The 21,726-nt window shown below is 39.1% G+C and overlaps 1 protein-coding gene across 1 annotated transcript in view; it reads right to left on the bottom strand.

Annotated features, from left to right (window-relative positions):
• Positions 1 to 21,726, bottom strand: part of OSBPL10 (oxysterol binding protein like 10) — a 128,095-nt gene that overhangs the window by 47,336 nt on the left and 59,033 nt on the right. Inside the window, 1 exon segment of the mRNA XM_030007562.2 lies at positions 7,547 to 7,757. Coding sequence (XP_029863422.1) covers positions 7,547 to 7,757 — 211 coding nt within the window.

The following is a 21,726-nucleotide window of genomic DNA, read 5'->3' as shown; positions in this document are numbered from 1 at the left end:
TATAGCAGCCTACTTTTCAGGCAAAAGCAAAGTATGAAGAGAGAATTCATCAGAAATAATCTTAAAATCAACTAAGATCAGAATACAATCTATATATATTAAGTGAAAGGACACAACAACATGGCTCCTACTTCACTCATGTTATCAGTTGTACATCCAAAACATTCTCATCTGCACTAGTAGAAATTATTCTTACCACAAAATAGTACAGGTAGTTGTTCTCTGTCCTATATCAAATAAAATTATTTTATTGGAATTTACTCTCCACAGACTAAGTTGCTATCTGTAAATAACTTGATCCACTCTAATGGAGTTGCCATCTTTGCCACTTTATGGCACTTAAAATTTTCTGTCACTAGTTCAATTCCTGTTCTTCTACAGACTTCAAGAAGGAAAAAAAAGATATGAAAACTAAACATATTATGAGAAAGAGTTTATCTTCAGAGCTGGATACAAATAGGAGGAAACTGCTGTCTCTGTTCTGTTTTTAAGCCAGCTTTTTGCTCTGTTCTCAGTCATAGCCAAAGGCAGCTGACAGAAAGGTAAATTCAATTCTTATTTTGATACACTTCATAATTCTAAAGAAATTCTTAAGAAAGGCAGTCACAAATGATACAAAAGCATTCACAGCTACACAGCTACTTTATTACTTGCTTTAAGACTATGCAAAGCACTACATTAATTAAAACATCTGTTTCTGCAGTAAACGATGCAAAAATTAGAAAGGACGTAACAAATCCACAACTAGTAAAAATCAGCCAGATCTCTTCTTTCTGCACAGTGTTGGTTCTGTGGTTCCAGGAGTGAAAACTCAAGCCTGATTCCTCTGGAAGTTCAGTGCCTATGTACACACAAAATGACAGCTCTTACAGAAAATACCCCAAAAAGAGCTTCTTTCCTGCTTTCCCTCAACACCGATTTCCACTGTGATGAACACGCAGCAGACAAATCCACCAAGGCACAGGAGAATGCTTCCACATAAGAAAAATACAGCATCCAGAGACAACCTCCTCTCCTTTCCCTATAGCAATGCTATTGTCCACAAAACCCCATCTATTTCAGATGGCACAACAGGCTGTACCCCACACAAATGCCCTCAGGAGAAACATGTTTCCCTCTCACAGGTGCACACAGCTGGAGAGAGGGAAATCCTCCCCAAAGAGGTTTACTGGAGATTTTTCAGTTAAGCAAGGTTGATAATTTTCTTTTGTTGCTTCTGATTTTCTAGGTACCTGATGTATCATGCAAAAACATAGTTTGAAGGTAATTGATGCATGCAATATGCCTAACATCTACCTCAATCCTATTATAAAAACCCTTCTATTTTTAAGTCTTCTGGTCTTGGTTTATAGACTAAAAAAACACTTATGTTTTTCCTGGCACAACTGTAAGCTAACACCTATTCATAAAAAAAACTCTTACGATATACTGTAACTACATTCTATCAAATATCCCCTTAACAATGGAATGGTAGGCCTCAAGGAGAGGCCAAGATTAGATCTGGATTCCCTCCCCTGCCAGGGATGGATGCGACAGTTTTGTCTCTCCGCTGAACCCTACAGCAGGCTGAACCAGCAACAGCAAGTGGCAGCTGCACATCTGCTTTTCAGATTAGAAGGACAACGTGGTATTTGCTAAGGCTGTGCAGGACTAGAAAATAACGTAATCTTCCAAAGAAAGAACAACATATATGGAATAATGTATTAGCATTTAGATAGAACAGCAAATTGTTTTGGTTATTCTCGATCGAAGCAAGTCTAGCAATGATGCATTTAACGGAGACCTGACTGACCACGCCAAATTTAGGAAATTACACCAGTAACAAACAATATGTTCTCCCCTGTCTTCTTTCCTCACTCTTCCCTGACCACAAGCATTTGGCAGGGAAGGGTTAAGCAAGAAAGAGGAGGACTCTGTTCATTTTTCTCTCCTGCCATCTCACCTGCAGGAGAATCCCTAGTTGTCATTTGTTACCAAACTGAAAGCATCTAGATTTTGTCTTTCCTGTCCATTTATTTTCTCCAAAAAGGAGGCAACAGAGAATCTGCTAAAACAAAGTTCAAATACATCCCCCCTGAACTCCCGAATCATCTTCAATCCCTTTGCTGCCATGGGAGGTAAAACAAGCAGCATTTGCACATTCAAATGAACTTCAGAAAATCCATGGTGAGGATGGGTTTGGGTTTTGTTTTTAAAAAAATCCTCAGAAAAAAAGAAACATTCTATTTTACACTTTGGAAAAGTGGGCAAGTGAGAAACAGAAAAACATAAGAGGGGATTCCTGTCAAGGAGATGCTTTATTCAGTAAATGAATGGCTAATGTGGAACACAGACTAAAAGAATGGATTTATCTGTGCAGGCTGCTACTACAAGACAGGATTCTGTCTGCCAAAACACTAAAATTAAAAAAAACAGACTTAAAACACAACATAAGCTGGTAAAGCTACTTTAAAACAAACATTCAAGTTTGCTTTGTTTGCAGTGTGGGAGGGAAGGATGCTGTCATGGTTTAACCACAGCCAGCAACTAAGCACCACGCAGCCATTTGCGCACTCCCCCCCACCGAGTGGGATGGGGGAGAGAATCGGGGTGGGGGGGAAGTAAAACTCGTGGGTTGAGATAAGAAGTTTAATAGGACAGAAAGGAAGATAATAATAATAATAATAATAAAAGAATTGGAATATACAAAACAATTGATGTACAGTGCCATTGCTCACCACTTGGCGGCAACCAATGCCCGGTTAGTTCCCAAGCAGTGATCCCCACCCCCCAGGCCAACTCCCCCCAGTTTATATACTGGGCATGATGTCACATGGTATAGAATATCTCTTTGGCCAGTTTGGGTCAGCTGCCCTGGCTGTGTCCCCTCCCAACTTCTTGTGCCCCTCCAGGCTTCTCACTGGCTGGGCACGAGAAGCTGAAAAATCCTTGACTTAGAATCATAGATCATTTAGGTTGGAAAAGACCTTCAAGATCATCGAGTCCAACCATCAACCGTGCCCACTAAACCATGTTCTGAAGTGCCTTCTCTACGCGCTTTTTGAATACCTCCAGGGATGGTGACTCAACCACTTCCCTGGGCAGCCTGTTCCAATACCTGACAAACCTTTCAGTAAAGAAATTTTTCCTCATATCTAACCTAAACCTCCCATGCCACAACTTGAGGCCATTTCCTCTCATCCTATCTCCAGCCACCTGGCAGAAGAGACCAGCACCCACCTCACTACAACCTCCTTTCAGGTGGCTGTAGAGAACGATAAGGTCTCCCCTCAGCCTCCTTTTCTCCAGGCTAAACAACCCCAGTTCCCTCAGCTGCTCCTCGTAGCACTTGTTCTCTAGACCCTTCACCAGCTTCGTTGCCCTTCTCTGGACACGTTCCAGTACCTCAGTGTCTTCTCTGTAGTGAGGGGCCCAAAAGTGAACACGGTATTCAAGGTGCGGCCTCACCAGTGCTGAGTACAGGGGAACAATCACCTCCCTGCTCCTGCTGGCCACACTATTTCTGATACAGGCCAGGATGCCGTTGGCCGCCTTGGCCACCTGGGCACACTGCTGGCTCATATTCAGCCGGCTGTCAACCAGCACTTATTATAAAGACTACTTAGCAACAACTGAGAACATCAGTGTGTTATCAACGTTATTCTCATACTAAATCCAAAACATAACACTAGCTACTAGAAAGAAAATTAACTCTATCCCAGCTGAAAGCAGGACAGATGTTAATCATAGCAGTCAATAGGCTCTAGAGATACTCTTCTGCCAAAGGCTACACAGGCGGAAAAAATAACACTAAAAATTTTAAAATTTGAAGCGAAGACAAAGGTTTCTTCTACACATTTTTATTTTAAAAGGCACCTGTTTCCTGTCTGCATGCTAAATGAACTCAAGCTTGTCACAAGGCCCTTAATGCTGATTAACAAATACTTTCCATGTACCTAAGTGGTGACATTTTTGGCCAATAAGAAAATCCTTGACATTTTTCTCCCTCCTACAAAAAGAGCAAAATTCCCAAACCAAAGAAGCTTGTATAGATGCAATCTCTTATCCTCAACTCACACTACACATAACCAACACTTTCAGCTAATAATATCCTTCTCCAGTATATTTTTCAATGAAAGAAAAAAATACAACTAATTTAGCTAGTGATCAATGTACATACCTTTAATAACAACAGCTAGAAATGAATTTGACATTATTTGACATTATTTTGACTCAAGAGTAGAAACATGGGATTTTGCTCCACCGACTGTTCATGTTGATGCACTTCCAAAATCAAGCACTAACAAAAAAGACAATCACAAAAACCCTTCCTTGAAGCTTTAGAGGGGAAATAAAACATGTATTGACTATCCTTCAAGACAAGATTGAAGACTTCAGTTTAATCTTCATGTCTGCTTGTAGGCTTGAGGTCTAGGACTGACAACTCACGAGAAACATGAAAATTAAGAGGAAAAATCATGTCATCTTTAAACTACTGCATGACAAAGAATGCCACAAAAATATTTAAAGTCAAGACCTACACAATCCTAGATTCTGGATAAGATTCCACTAAACTGAATGCCAAGCTGCTTTCTTTCTACTCACGTTACTGGAAACCAAAGCAATAAAAATATTTACATCAAAAGAAAGGAGACATCTTTTTTCTGTTTAAAGCTGTAAAGGTCTGTAAATCTGTTTAAAATAGCTACTATTTAATTATAATCTTCATGAGTGCATTCTGTAAGTACTAGGTCAGAAACTCTCAGCTACTTTAAGTCCTTGCTTTAGAAGCGGTAAGATTGCAAGGCCTGCAGTGGACAGAGAAGACGAGAGCAATCCTTGCATAATCAGCCATAAAGACTTCAAGGACACAAGCAGAGCAAAGGTACAGCGAAAGCAGAGAAAGTAGGTATCTATCTACTTTTCAGGCAGTTCTCTCTCTTTATGGCATACTAGTGACCAGTTTTGATGCTGAAGGAAGGTAAACTTAAGGGTAAGTTCAAATCACCAAAGCTAAGCCATTGATTATTTCTCACACTCCACATGAGCAGGACTGTGCTGCTTTGCTGGACTGGACTGCTTTCATGAACTGTGGGCTAGAAGCAAGAAAACAAGTTATCAAATTCCTGTCTTGTCTCTCTCTACAAAATCCTATGGATCCTGCCCCACAATGCCCAGTAGCATCTTGGACACTATGCAGCAGGTAACGAGAGAGCACTCGGATGGAAACATTTGGCAATAAATTGCACAGGGCCATCATATCTCATGGGAAAGGAGTTTGAGACTTCCTGTCAGAGGAATATATGGCTTTTAGCCTAACAAGAGTCATTTTCACCTGACAGTATCAACAGGTGATAGTAAAGGTCATCATCTTTTGGTTGCACCTTCTGTGTATGAATTTAAGTAAATTCACCTGGAGGACACAGAACTGAAATTAAATATATCATATCTCAGAATTAGAGTTTGCTAGAGGATTACTTAAAGGCATTAGGCTCATTAAGATGAGTTTATGCAGCTTCAATGACTCTGAAACTCTACCGACTCAGCAGAAACGTTAAGTCTATCAAAGTATGCCTGAACAAGATTAAGTGTGTAGGAAAATCAGTAATCAAGACTTGTAGGCCAGGTTCTTTCAGGCAACTGTTGCATAACAAGGCCTGGGGAAAAGAAAAGGAGAAAAGAAAAAAAAAAATCATTTCACAGACTCTTTCAGTCTGGGAGAAGAGACTAAATACTTCAGCAGCTTTTACTTCCTTCCTTTTTTTTTTCTTTTCTTTTTTTTTATTACATACCAAAGAATTAGCACACGTACACACTGAAGAATTAACTGTTTGAATTCAAGTTCTCACAGTTACACCAAAGATGCTGGCGTGAGCCAGTGCTACAGAATTTTAATTTCTGAAAGGATTCTTGTACAAATTTAAAGTCTTAGGAGGAACAAACAAAAACACTTATTAAATTTTATTAAGTACTTTATAGTCATGGCTTTCCAATTTTTTTTTTTTCAGAAAATATGGGATTCCCTTTCAGCAATTACTAATGTTATGCTTGCTTTTCTCTGTTCTTGTGCGCAGATCCTCAAAAATCATTGTTCAAGTCTGTCGGGTCAAAATACAGACTCTGATTTAACAGAAGATTATTTGGACACATTCAAGGACATGTACAACTCAAGTCACCTATCTCTGACAGTTCACTTAGATCACAGGGACATGAAAAACAACCTTCAGGGACTTTGAAACTAGAAAGTGACTTTCTTCAAAGGATGCTTTTCATCTTTGTTCGAAACCATTCTCTTTTGAAATCAAATTATATCGAAGAATTCAATTAAATGCACTCTATCATTACCATTTAGATATGTGCAAGGCTTTTTTGCATTTTCTACAAGAAAACCAAAATACAGAAAATAAGAAAATTTTTTGTTTATTTATGTTCCTTTATGAAATACATCAAATACATCCCACATCTGGATGCGGGAAAGTCATGATATACCACGGTATAGGTGTCAAAGTTTTTACACTGTTTTTTTCCTAGAACCCTTTTTACATCATTTGCCTACTTCTCAGCTGACCCTCTCATGTTTCTGTTCTCCCCACAATAGGAATTCTTCAGAGGGCTTCCTACCTAGCTGTCTCAGCAGCCCTGAGGGCATATGCTGCCCTGTAGTAAACCCACTGTATGTAAGGACAGGTTGAGGGGGAATGTTGTTGAAGCACCCGAAGAAAACATAAAAAGCCACCCCATATCCAGAATTCTGCTGCTGCTGTTCCTCTTATATCAAGTCCTGCTCCTGCTTTTAGACTAGGCAGTGCAGTCTGTGTATGGAAAAACACTGACCACCCTTCCAGAAAGCTAAAAGTCCAACTTCCAACATTATTGACAGAGATGTAGAACTGGGTGAACTGAAAAAATTGAGCTACATGGGGACTGAAAGGTTCATGCCTGCAGAGCTCAATGCAGAATCACACTGTTTGACATTTTAGGCTCATAAAAATTTGCCACAGATTTTTTTTTTTTTTTTTTTTTTTTTCCTAATAGCAGCATGGAGAACTCTTTCCAGATTTAAAGAAAACCACAGACTGGAATAAATCTGCCTCAACAGTATCCTTCCATGTAGAAAACTAGAAATATCATTTTCACTGTGGCATTGCATAATATTACATATATTTTTATCAAACAAATCTGTATTGTGATTTCAATCTAAAAAAAAAAACCAAAACAAAACAAAACAACCAAGCAGGTTCTGCACTGTCATTAAGAATATAGGCTTATCTACCTGTTCTCCATGCCCCCCTTGGTTTTTTGGGGTTTTTTTGGGTCTTGCTGTCTTCAGAACCTGATTTCCCTCAGAAGACTTAGGACAGCCTCCTTTCTTCCTCTCTTCTGATTTCAATAGATTTTGCATCTTTTTTTAGGCAAAGAAAAAGATTATGATACTTGAGGCTGTAAAAACTTACAAGCTGCTCACCCCAACGTACCTCTCTCAGGAATGGTTAGTTTTGCCTGCTTCAGTATCATAATAAAAAACCCCAAGGCACATAAAGTAACACCCAAGAGAGCTTGTGCTCACCTGATGACAGTGTCCTGTTATGATGCTGGCCCACTTGATGCATGCTTTGCTGTAACAGACTCAAGCATTCTCCAAGGCAGCTCAGGGTGGCAGCAGAGGTAGCTTTTAAAAGCAGCAAGTCCTGATCCAAGGCAGAAAGTGGCCCAGAACTTGGGAGAGCTTCGATGGCTTGTACAAGATTCTTCTGTTGTCCCTCAACTTGGCTCATGATCTGTAAAGGTCCAAAAACATCTGCTGTCATAGGAAATATCACTATGCAGCTGTTAAATTCTTATGGGTTGATAGAGTGACTAAATGTGAAGAACTACCACAAATGGATGTTAATGTTCTGATCCAAACATACCATACACTTACCTACAAAAACGAAGGGCTTGAGACTACCAAAGGCCTGTAAAAATGTCAAGACTATGTTAGAGAAAATTGTCTCTTAAAATAGTAGGTTCATAGTAGGTTTAAAAGTGTGACTCATACTTTCTCAAAGTCTTCATAAGGAAAAGTATGAAAATTCTACTTCCTTCTCTATTACTAATTTAAGCTTAGATTTTCTTTCCTTTATATGTGATCTGAGACACCAGAGGAAGCTATACTGTCCCTCCTCCTTCTTTCCTACATAAAATAGCTAATCACAGTTTAAGAACAGACATTTTTCATTTCTCAAGCATCAGTAAGGAATTTTTTATAAAAAATAAGGTAACTTGTGAGTTTAAGACATTAGCATAGGATGCAACTTAGAGTACTTATTTACTATCAGATATGAATACCAGCTGTCAGGGAGAAAGTTAATCTGTTTCTAGATTTGGACCATCAAGATGAAGACAAAATGCATGCTTGTATAGCAGATAAAAACAACATTATTTGAGCAGGCTGTTCTTTAAACAAATTGGCAAGTTTCCAAAATCCTTCCGAAAGCCAAAAGAAAAAGGAAAAGTTTAAAACTTCTCTCTCCATTTTTATAGCCTGTAGGAAATTATACATGCACATAAGAAGCCTCTTTTCCTACACTTACCTTGCAAACAACTTAATGCAAAAACTTAGAGGTTCATACTTGAGGTATCCAAAGCTTTCAGGAAAAAAATACCTGAAGACTTTGTAAGCAACAAAGATTCAAGCTCCATTTGTCCAAGCTACTACACTGTAAAAATGTATTATTATGAACTTCATGACTTTTGTATTACCGTTATCATATTTTCAAAGTATGGTGTGCTTCCTGTAGCCTACACTGTGGTAAATAGACTGATTAAAGTAGTATACCTTGAGCGCACTGAAAAGCAAGAAAGCAAACTGAACTCAAAGATGCAAATAACCATCCTTGCAAACAAGTTAGAGTAGAATTAAGTGAAAAGCTGTTGTTGCAAGGTTTGTAAAGAAATTTAGCCAAGGTTGCTGAAAGTTACAATAATGACATTTTAATAGTCAACATTTAAAACAGAGGCCAAAGCATCAGTAGAAGCCACAGTCAATTCTAATTCCCTTTGACAGAAAACAAGATCAGTCAGAAGGTGACACAGACCCCCATGATACGCAGCTTCTGGGAACTGCTAGAACCCCAGGCAGTGCTCTGCTTTGAGAAGTCACACACCATGTAACTGAGCTCCACAGCACAGAGGGTTGCTTCAAAGCTAAAACAAAACCAAAAGCACCACGGACACTCATTCATGCAAATATTCCTCCCTCAGGAAGAGAGCTCAGGGAAGCAATCTGAAAGAACAGCTAGGAGAAAAAAGATCATCTTCTCCCTGGAAGACAATATAATTGTATGGAAAACTGCTTCCCTCCTTTTCCCATCCTGCATAAGAGTGTGACATTGAAAACCTGATGTTCTCATGCTTCACAGCAACAGAAATGTTCTATTTTCATTTCTAAGTGACTAGTTTTCATACCTTTTTTTTTTTTTTTTGCGAGAGAAAACTTACAGTCCTGAAGATTTGCTTCCATAGGAAATAAAATCCAAAATAAAACTTCGAAAAACTCAAGACATTTCCATTTTCCCCTCCCCCTTCTTGTGCAGCTAAGACAGAAGTGTAAGATAAATTGACCAGAGAGCTTAGGAAACATTTGGAAAATTAACTGAATGTTTGCAGTTATCACCTAGCCCAAAGCTTTACAGGCTTTTATCAACTATGTTCTTCCTAGATTAGGAGAAATTTAAATAAAATCAATGATTTATTCTCCCTTCATCCAAAACAAGGTATTGCTCTGAGTCTTACTATTCTCTAGCTGAACTAAGATAGTTTTAAAGAAGCCTTTTTGATTCATCCTTTCTGCACTACCTAGCTTCACATTATAGTTGAGATACCAGCAGCCGTTCTACAGACCTGACACAGCAGAGACACCAGGAACAGCAGCTTCTGTGTAGGATTCAAATTATTAGAACTTGCTGAACATTTACTGCTCGAGCACTGATCAAAACCACTCTGTTTAAGGTGCTGAATGAACAGAACAAAAAGGAAGAACCTCCCCTATTCCAGAGTCATAGAACAACTCTGTGGCAAAAGGGGAAGGAATTAACGCATATTACTGAAATAACTGAATTTTTTTACATGCTTGCCAATTGTTGGTTTTTTTTAAGTCATTAACAAAAGATATTAAAAGAGTTCAAGTGTGGTTGTTCTAAAAAAAGAATATATCGAAGAGGAGCCAATACAAAAACACCAAACCATGCTAGACAAAAATCATTAAATAACACATTAACCCTTAATAGGACAGGCACTAGGCCATGCAGCTATAGCATTGTCCTCTACCTTACTTGTGGGTCTGCTTTTTGCTATCTTGGGGCGAGGGGAAGCAGAGCGCTTGATTTATCAGCACTCTAAGCTGGTTTCAAAACCAGAATGAAAAGCTTTGATTTTGAGAAAGTTAAATTGTAACTTTTGTTTTGCAAAGTGAAATAACTTCCTTAATTTTGAATGACTTTGCTCTTACACAGGGTTATTTTAGTACCTTACAGCTCTCCATCCTCCCCATTTGCAAAGAGAGACAGCTCAAAGTAGTAGTTCTTTACTTTTTAAAAACACCAAAGACTGTTTGTCCCCATTTCCTCATCAAGTCTCAAGCCACCTCTCTTTCCACTCTTGTTTTAGCTTTGGCACACCCTCTTCCCCTATAAATAGCTTCTCATAATATGGAAAAGAAACCACATATTCCCACAAATCCACTCAAACTTCAGAAATACAACTCTATGCTAAATATAAAATAGAAAAACTAAAAGAACTTTCAGGACTACATGTATTAAAAGGAATTATATGTGTGCATGTATCTAACATTAGTAGCCCTTCATTTACCTAACTGCAAAACATTCAGTAAGGAGAAGCCTCAGGCTAGGAAGAGACCAGCTCATATGCATGGCTTGCTCCTTTCTCCACCTTCACCCTGCAGCAGGAGAACAAGCAGACCACATTATGTGTTCCCTATTAACAGCTGTTCCTGAATCTTGAAGGAGATTCAGACCTTTTAGCCTGCCAGAAATTCTCAGGTATTGTCCATATTCTTGAGGTGGGTTAACCCTGGCTGAATGCCAGGTGCCCACCAAAGCCACTCTGTCACTGTCCCTCCTCAACCAGGCAGGGGGAGAAGAAATACAAAAGGCTCATGGGTCGAGATAAGGACAGCGAGAGATCACTCACCAATTACTGTCACAGGCAAAACAGACTCGACTCAGGGAAATTAGTTTAATTTATACCAACCAAATCAGAGTAGGATAATGAGAAAGAAAACCAAATCTTAAAAACACCTTCCTCCCACCCCTCCCTTCTTCCCAGGCTTAACTTTAATCTCAAATTCTCTACCTCCTCCCCTCCAGCTGCGCAGGGGACGGGGAATGGGGGTTGGGGTCAGTTCATCACACGTTGTCTCTGCCGCTCCTTCCTCCTCAGGGGGAGGACTCCTCACTCTTCCCCTGCTCCAGCGTGGGGTCCCTCCCACGGGAGACAGTCCTCCACAAACTTCTCCAATGTGAATCCTTCCCACAGGCTGCAGTTCTTCACAAACTGTGCCAGCATGGGTCCTTCCATGGGCTGCAGTCCTTCAGGCACAGACTGCTCCAGCGTGGGTCCCCCGTGGGGTCACAAGTCCTGCCAGAAAACCTGCTCCAGTGTGGGCTCCTCTCTCCACGGGGCCACAGGTCCTGCCAGAAGCCTGCTCCAGCACAGGCTTTCCACGGGGTCACAGTCTCCTTCAGGCACCCACCTGCTCCGGCGTGGGGTCCTCCACGGGCTGCAGGTGGATATCTGCTCCACCGTGGACCTCCATGGGCTGCAGGGGGACAGCCTGCCTCACCATGGTCTTCACCACGGGCTGCAGGGGAATCTCTGCTTCGGTGCCTGGAGCACCTCCTCCCCCTCCTTCTTCACTGACCTCGGTGTCTGCAGGGTTGTTTCTCTTACATGTTCTCACTCCTCTCCCCAGCTGCAATTGTGCAGGGTTTCTTTTCCCCTTTCTTATACATGTTATCCCAGAGGTGCTACCACCGACACTGATTGGCTCGGCCTTGGCCAGCAGCGGGTCCATCTTGGAGCTGGCTAGCATTGGCTCTATCGGACACAGGGGAAGCTTCCAGCAGCTTCTCACAGAAGCCACCCCTATAGTCTCCCCACTACCAAAATCTTGCTACACAATCCCAATACAATTTTTCTGAATAACACTACCCTCAGAGAAATCTGCCACCCAATGACAGCCTCACAGAAGACTGAATGCAACGGGAATCATCTCTGATGTCTTCCTCAGTAGGTCATCTGCTCTCTACCGCTTGATCCAAAACAGCCAATTCACAGCTTCTGTTGCTGCCTGCCTCCTCCTCTCCCTGGCTGGTCGTAAAATCCAGTGTGATTGCTTTCCCTACTTAGCCCAGCCACAGCAACTGCTCACTACTCCTTCACAGCTGGAATTGCACCTCCTGGATCTCCCTATTATGAACACACTGCCAACCACGATGTACGGGACCAAACGGTTAGGTGACAAGATACCAAACAAATGGGTAAGTAGAAATGACTCTGTTCTTGGGGTCACCCCCACAGTACGTGAGAGAGGCAGAAAAAGCTATAAGATACCCTAGGATTGCAAAGAAATGTATTTCAGATAGAGTAAGAAGAAAGAACATTCTTTCATACAGTAAATAAGCTAAAATTAGCTGTTAAAAATTAATTTAAGAAATAATAATGAAAAAATAAGGTATTTTCTCTGCTAAAAGAAAAATATTACAGTAATTCAATATTTTGTTGAAATAGTAGATGATATATTAATCTTTGCCATGCAGAGAAATCATCTTACAAAACCTGAATGTCATTTTTAATTTAAGGCTTCAATTTGTTTCTGAAACTAGAAAGAGAGATTCCCAAGTATTGAGTATAATAATAAACTCTCTGTTAAAGATTTTTCCTCACATCCTAAACCAAGGATAAACAGAAACTTCAAAGGAAGAAAACTGAATAGCCACACCTAAATGGAAGACCGTATGACTGCTTTTGACATGATTTTATTTACAGTGGAAATGCTCATTACTCAGACTCCAGGACTACCAGGCCTAAGTCTGTTTGTCCAGCCCAGATGGGTATTATGAAAATCAGAACATTTTTCTTTCTAGAGTTAGTGGTCCTACAGGATTTCACGCAACTAATACAGCACATCACACCAACCTAAAGCAAACAGCAGCTTTAAGCCATCTACAAAACTACCTGATCCACAGCTGTCTCAGGGGCATCTCCCAAGACACAGCGATTTCAAGCTCCCTGAAGCAAAGGAGGAATGACATCAGCCATATTACCTCAAAGGGCAAGCAGACACTCTTCCTTTGTCATACAGGCCACGTGGAGCTGGCCAAGAAAGTAAGTAGCATCACCAATCCTGCCCTTCTATATAGCAATTTAAATCCTTCAGATCCTCCTACCTTTCTTATGGAATATAAAACCTGAGGAAGATTCTTCAGACCTCGCCAGCCTCAATCTGATACACACATGAACAATTTAAATTTTAGCATATGACATTTTCCTTTTTTGGTATTGATCTTCACACATATTGAATCCCTTTATAGTAGGTATTAAGATACACTTACCCATGTGTATGAAAAAACCCAAAACACTCCAGAGAAAAAGGAAAATATTCTTTCAGTGCTGAGAACCCACACAAATTCTGTATCGTCACACTACTCTGTGACACGCTAGAAATCATTCATCAAGGAGACATTTGGCTCCATCAGTTAATAACTCTTTTTCTCTACTGCAGTATTCTCTGCGCACCACCACCAGCAGCACATTGTTTGCCTACTTATCTCTGGGCAATTCCTCTGAATGATTTAATGCAGTGATTTTTATTTTTAAATCCTTTCCATTACGGACTGTATGCAAGTTGAAAACAATTATTAAAAACATGGGAAAATAAACAACACAGTGCTTATATGAAAAACAGAGCAACTGTAAAAATAAACAGTTGTGTGGGAAAAGCTTTAGACCTTTAAATAGTAACAGAAATGCAACACGGATCACTTTCTTACCAATTCTAAGTCAAGTTGCCCTTGTGAGAAGTTTACTGCCTTCAAAGGCTGGGAAATAGCCAGTTTGCTTCTTCACTTTGGGGTTGGGTGTTTTTTGGTTGGTTGGTTTTGGTTTTTTAAAAATAAATATAGTGTTATATGAAAACATGATATATATCTCTCAATCACACACACATACACACTTTCTGAAATATTAGTTTCCTGCTTTTAGACAATAGTACCAAAAGAAAAACATTTCAGAAGACATTGGGAAAGGACACAAGGAGACACCAGCTTTTCAAACCACCCTAGAATAAGTCGTAAGTGATGAGTCAGGATCTTAGCTGTCATTGTTAAACAAGCATATACCACAGGGTTTTGTTTTTTCTTTTCTTTAATATTAAACACTGCTTTTCTTAAAAGCAAAAGCAGATGAGTGACAGAAGAGAAGAAAGACCACACACAAAAAATAAAAACCTTCCAAGTCATTGTAAACCCAGTACATTGGGTTGACATGTAAACCTAATATAATCATCAAATCTGACCTTGAGCAAGGATTCCTCTTGCAATCTTGACCTGTATTTCATCAGCACCACCACAAACTGTCATATTGTAAAAATTAAAAGTTAAAACAGACAACAAATATATGTAAAAGTATTATATATATATATATATATATATATATATATATACACACACACACATTATGTACCAAGTATATATCAAAATATAAGATATAGATACCTGGAACTCCAATGTTGCTACAGTAATCATACCAGTCATTAATTTGACACACTAGCTACCAATTCAGATCATTCCCACTTAATATTTCCATGAAACTTTCCAACTTTTAACTATTTATTCTGAGAAAGGAAAGAGCATAAACACACATGCAAAAAGACTATTGTAAACACTGTTAATCACCAGCTCAAGAGATACATCTCTCCAATTGAGAGCTCTGACAAATTAAGGTAACTTCTACAACTGCAGTAAAAGTGATAATTTTTTTTTCCAATTTAAAGCATTTTTTGTTTGAGTTAAGCTTTTATACCTAACCACTGCAGAGCAAGAGAACTTTTGCCTCAGCTTAACTTCTGAAAAGCATTCTCAAAATACTCAAGGTCACTTGACCAAAGACATTTTCTGATAAGGATTTATAGACTTCTCTCTTTTCTTCAGTAAAGTCACATCTACAGATCTTTTAATGGGATTTCATCAATAACATGCAAGCTAGGAAAGCAAAATTACAGCTTAATATATAACTAAAGTGAAAGAGCTATACACAGAGGTTGCTGCTAGAAGTACTGCAGTATATAATGCAAATCTCTTATAAAGAGAATTTTGCATTTCAGCTTTAGAAGTGTCTAGAGTGGAAACATGTACAAGACCAGATGACCAGCAAGATGCTTAAGTTCCACAAGTAACATACCTGTACACTTTGCTTACAATAAAACCTGAGCTTTTGACCAAAAAGAACCTCCTTGAGCTGTGAACAGAAGGGAATTCTATCCACAAAGCTTCAATCTGGATGAAGACCCACAGTAGCCTCTGTGAACATTACTATGCTAATGAGAAAAAAATATTTTAAGAAGGGATCCTAGAACACCAAGTGAGATATTCTGAAAGCATCTTGGAAAGATGGAACAAGATAATGCCATCTGCATCAATTGTCCTTTCTTGATTACTGCTTCCCTCCCATTACAGAGAAAAAGCACATAATACTCCATTATTGTCACCTCATGGTAGCAGCTGCCTCGACCTCAATTATTTTAAAGAAGCAAACAATGAAAAGTAAAATTAGAATGATTTGTTATATAATAGTTATTAAGGCTTAGACACATACATTCTATCAATGAAGCTTCAAAGGAGCAAGTTAATTTTCACTTGGCGTTTAATTTGCTGAGACATAACAAAAAGTTACAGAACAAACAGAACTATACCTCTGACAATCAGGATGGCAGCTAATCACCAGGGCACATTTCTTTCTTTTCCGTCCTTGCCTCTGCTTTCACAATTCTATTTCCTCCCTCGGAGGAGAATGAAAACAAGCTCCCCTCACCCCATCCACATTTTGTTCTCTTTTCCCTAACCAGGAATCCACATAATCTCTGTTAAGGGAACAACTGAAAAGCCAGTTGCTACATATCTTCATTGTCTCAGCTAACAAAACATCATTTACTTTGGGGGTTTGTTTTGGCTTTTTTTGCTCAGCCTTCTCATTGCGTGCTCTGCAGGGTGGTTCCTTGTGAAGAAAACCTTACAGAAGGGAGAGCAAATGTCATTAGGACTGATTCTAAAAGCCAAGCCTAAGACAACCAGGAGAAAACAAGGTGTGGAGAAGGCAGTCTGGCTCAGTTGTTTCCTGTTCTTAGCTATTCTTTCCCATCTGCTGCTTCCATTGACGCCGCTGCTGTTCCACTAGTCGCCATCAGCACCTCCAGGGGCTATGAGCTCTCCAAGGACTTCAGCACAGTATTTACACTCCAGGGAGCAGCTGTTATTTACCAACTCCTGTCATGAACTTTTTAAATTGCTTAGTTAATTTATTCATATACTAGACATGATCCTATGCTCTGTTCTTTACACATTCTATTCCTATTTTATATCTTCAAATTCTGTAACTTGGACACTTGCTGCATATCTTTACAACATAATATCATTCTATTTTGTGAAGACAACATTCATTAACCATTTGATGGGACTACAGACTTCTTACTCATTGGTCTACTATCCAGTAGCTTATTAGTCACACCTGCAAGCTCCCTTGCTGTTAGTTGTACAGCTACAATAATCAGACTTTGTATTTTGTAGGTCTGCATACTATTGCTTTAGCCCATAAGATTGTTGGATTTGAGGGAGGAAAAAGTGGATAAGGGTCTTTTTTGTTGATGGGTCTGGAAGCCTTAAACATTCCTTCCAGTACCAGAGAAGGAAAAGTAATCTACCTTCCCAAGAAATTCTCAGTCTGTTGCAACTCAGGTATACAGGGTGAAGCTCATCCTTTCCTTCAATGCTTTAAAACAGGCAGAAGCTCAGCAAGAAAAGGAGCTGACCTAACTACCTGTTTACAAAAGCATCTCTCTGTTCAGAAGGACAAAAGACAGGATATACTTAACAGATCTATCTTCAAATACCTAAGAGCGTATGAAATCTGTAATCGTCAGCATTCTCTGGGACTTTATGCAGATGCTTCATTTGGATGCAAAACACTCCCAAGGACAACCTGACTGTCCACCGTGAGTTTCTACAGAACCCTGCTTCTTACACTGGGCAAACAGAGAGACACCAGAGAGTTTCACAGCCCTTGCAACACATATGCTAGTTAGTAGAAAGGATCTAGCAGTTCTGGCAGGATCCCTGAGAGTGCCTCCAGAAATCTCAGCAAAACAGCTCACCTACTTCAGGCCAAAACAAATCAGGTGCTTCCCTTTGCTACCTCAGTCAGACTTCTTATCACACCTCTTTATGACCACAGTTCCAGACTTAAGGTTAAATTCTTGCTTTCTGTACTCAGTCTGTCCTTCTCCTCACATGAGAAATTAGTTTCTGAATGAAAGAAAGGAAACTGGCAGGGGGGTGGGGAGGAAGATCAATTACAGAAAAGACCTTGTGTCCACGGAGATGGACTAGGACAAAAAGTTCAAATCTTGCCAGAGAATGAATGTTTCCGCAGACAATCTTGGATTTTCTAAACTAGACAATGCTTTTAATCTTAATCAATACCCTGAGATATTCATCTTCCCTTGAATGGCTTCATATTTTATGGCTGTAAAAATAAAAAAAAAAAGAAGCTTTTCCTGTCACCCTCCCAAAATTTGCTAGTTATTCTGAGAATCCCTTCTTGCTGAAGATTTGAAGAGAACACTTCTCCCTTCCAAATCAATATAAACTTCAGGTTCTTTTACCTGTGGAAGAGAAAGATTTACAAACAAACCAGAGTACTAAAACACTGGAGGAAAACAAAATTCCTCTGACAGCATCAGCTACCTTGAGTGTTTCATGGAGCTACTCCACAAGTCTTTAGGTGAGAAGTTAAAGCTTTTCAGTAAGAGCTGGCTGCCATAATACTCAAGTGAAAGAGCATGATTCAGACAAACTGTATGAATGAGCACTACTTTTCCCCACAAATCAGAGTGAATGGGCTACACATTTTCTGCAAAATGATCAGTATCAGTCTAGCACTGGTCACTTGGCCACTGGAGGGAGATGTCTGGGCATCAGTGTCTATTGCAAGAGACACTACAGATTTTCTTTTTTGCCTGTTACATTGGAGCTCCCTGTGGATACTCCACACCTGTCGGTAACACATGACATCTGCTACCAGTATAAGGTTTGTACAAAACCACAACTAGTAAGTGCTAGGGTTCCTCCACCATGAGCTCTTTTCTTGAGCATTTGCTAATCTACCTGCTATATTAACCATATCCTACTAATAGTCACCTACTGACACTTACCATTTACTATCAAAGACGACTCAAGGGGAGCAGGGTGTTGGGATCTTGAGGTAAAACCACAGAGAAAAGAAAAAGCAGAAAGTGTCTGCCAAGGTTGTTTCCCCTACCCCGGGTTGCTTCCAGTGATCCAGAACCACAAATTATAGACACAAAAGGAAGGAGCTTGCAAGTTCAAGTAAATCTTGGACAGCAACTGGCTGCCATCTAGCCAAGCAGGAAGCACACTGTTGATATTTTAAACCACAAAATGCAGCATTGAAAACATAGCTTATAAAAAACACCTTGCAGGAAATGATTCTTACACAATTTTACTACAAAAATTACCTCAAAATCTGCAAGGAAAGTAATTAGTTTTAGTGATTAAACATCGTTCATAAGCAGATGTTATTGTATGGGCTCTTCTGAATTGCAGTTTTACACATTTCAGAAGGATCACTTTGGTGAAGTTAATAGCTGTAGCACAGAGCTTGAAAGCATATTTTGATTATCAGCAATTAAGGCACATTTGTGAATTTTAAGCATTCAAAAGAGCACCTAAAAGGTTGCTGCTAGTCATTAAGTCAACATCAGCAATCACAGGAAAATTCTATTAGTTAACTGCGATATAGCATACCATTGATAAAACCTGGGGTTTGTACTTTGAAATCAGTCTTCAGAAGAGAAAAGGCCATGTTGCACTGGAACATGAATTACACATTTCAATATGTGTAGCTTCAAGGATGAGGTTTCTCTCAGAACACATGGTGCTAGATAATGTAACTCTGAATCTTTTCTAATTTCTTGGGTTTTAAAAATTATTCCATTACACCTGGGAATATATAAACACACACAGAGCCATTCAGAGTAGTCCAATATGCCATATAGTACGTATCCAAATTTCTGATGGACACTTCCAGTGATTCTTCCCTTTCACAACACTGCTTATACTTCCTTTCACCCCACTCCCAGGTAGCCACCTAGCTTGTAGTGTCCAAGCATAAAATAAAATTTTATTTCTGTCATTTAAACAATTCTCAGGTGTGTATTATACACCAGAATAACCTTCAATTTTAATCAAAGTAGATATGACTTCCCCATCTGACAGTAAATTCACCTCATTTTCTGAAAAGCAAGCGAACTGTTACTATCAAGGCTATCTAATCTTGCCATTCCTGAGCCTTGAATAAAGTGTACCTCTATGACTTGTGACAAAGCATTCCAAATCCACCCCATTGACTCCTTCTCATGTCCCAAAGCTGACTGTCAACTGGTTTAAGTTGACATCATAAACTTCACAGCACTGAAGTGATTCAACATACACTCCATGATTTTGAGTAGCCAACTTACAACACACTGTAACATGGCTGAATTGCATTTATACAGCAACTTTTCCACAAATTCATGTGGTTTGTGTATGCTGGCCTAGACCTACCAATAAAACTGCAATTGGATAACCGGGGATCTCTATGAGAAAAACTGCAAGTAGTCATCCCAGAACAGTAGATATCACCAGAAGAACATGCTAAGCAGTATGTGCAAGAACATAAGACTATGCTTCTGAGCCAGAGACAAATACATGAACCATAATAAAAATCAGAAATAATTAATCAATTACAGGTATACATCTAGTACCTATAATACAAAGCTACTTTAAAGTACATGTCAAATTCAGGCAGATATAGTTCAGTTTAGCTTGTTGGATGAAATGTTGCTAGCCATCATGTTATTAGCCATATTTTAAAAGCATATTGTCAGAAACCAGAATTGCAACCATGAAGCAGGTAAGCAGCTGTTTAAAAGCATCCGTGTAACACACACACAGTTTCTAAAGCATTCAAAACCTGCAAGCCAAGCATTAGAGATGGAGATCACAAGAACACGTAGCAAAAGCTGCTAGAGATCAGGTCTTTGTTAAATAACTCATGAGAGCTATAGTGTTTACCATTCCCATTTGTTGTAAAATCAAAATGTTGCTTGTATTTCTTAGTGTAGCATGCAGCACTTTGGTTGTTACACAAGGAGTTCAAGATTATAGTAAGTCCCTCGATAAAAGTGTATAATAATGTAAACTGAAATACACGTATAATAATATAAACCAAAAACACTTAAAATATACGAGCCATTTCTATGGTTACTTTCTCCTGGAGGGCATTTATGTAAGTACTTTCTGTACTTAATATTTGGAACTTGGCTACCCACTTAATATTACATTGTCATCTATTACCACCGAGAACATTCAAAAATATCTTCTACTTAATTTAATAAAAATAGCATTTAAGTGTGGGTTAACAAAATAGCATATGTATCTTGGAAGCAGTAATTTGCATCATAAACAGAGCTGCAGAAGGTAAGTGCACCTTGTCGCATGCAGGGTTTGCTATGAAGATCACTGCTGCACCAGCCAGCCACCCAGAAACCGCACTGAAGCCAAGACCACTAAACAAGCAGCCATGAGATGTGACACCCTCGTCTGAAACACGATATACTGAAGTATGCTTTCTTTAAAGCTTCATTTTCAACCTGTCAACTCCAAATTGAAACCACTGCGGTATTTGTGCTTTAATTATGAAAGAAAACAGCCTTGTAGCTTGAAAAAAATGTAGGTAAGTGTATGACATGCTATGCTGGTTTACATACATATATAAAACAGAACAGTTGAATTCTGTTTTACGTACAAAATTAAGTGACAGTTTTGAAGACATACAAAAGCTGGAGACTGAATTCCCTTCAAATCTGACTTCTCTCAAGCTCCTTTGGGAGCCTACCATTTACTTAAAATGTAATGAAATATTTTAATAACTGTAAAGAGTAATCTTAGCTTCTCTACAATTGCTTAAGAAAATGAATGCTGTAGCAGTCTCTGAATGTAGCTATCATAGGCACTGTATTATCCCTAATTCATAAACTGCCATTTATTAAATGATTGAAAATTATTGTCTTTGCACATGCTTAATTAGTACTAAACTACAGGCTGAAAAAAAATTAATGAAAAGAAGCCACGTTTGCATCATTTATATTTTTCAGATTTGGAGGAAAAAAAGAAAAAAAAAAAAAATCAGAAATCATGAACCAGGTTCACTCTTGGCATAACCCGCATGGACAAATGGTGTAATTTTAGTAGAACATTTGCTCTATGATTCCCATAACAACCTTAATTCTCCCTGCCTGGGTATCTGGATGAATCAACCTTTGCATGAATACAAATCAAATGCACAGAACAAGGTATAGTTTAGGAAGGTGTAACTTATATGCACCCGTAGCGACCTCAAAGATACTGCAAAGGC

This window comes from Aquila chrysaetos, chromosome 3, assembly GCF_900496995.4.
Source record: "Aquila chrysaetos chrysaetos chromosome 3, bAquChr1.4, whole genome shotgun sequence".
NCBI lineage: Eukaryota > Metazoa > Chordata > Aves > Accipitriformes > Accipitridae > Aquila > Aquila chrysaetos.
The sequence above is the reverse complement of the archived record's forward strand: the minus strand, read 5'-3'. Positions and strand labels throughout refer to the sequence as shown.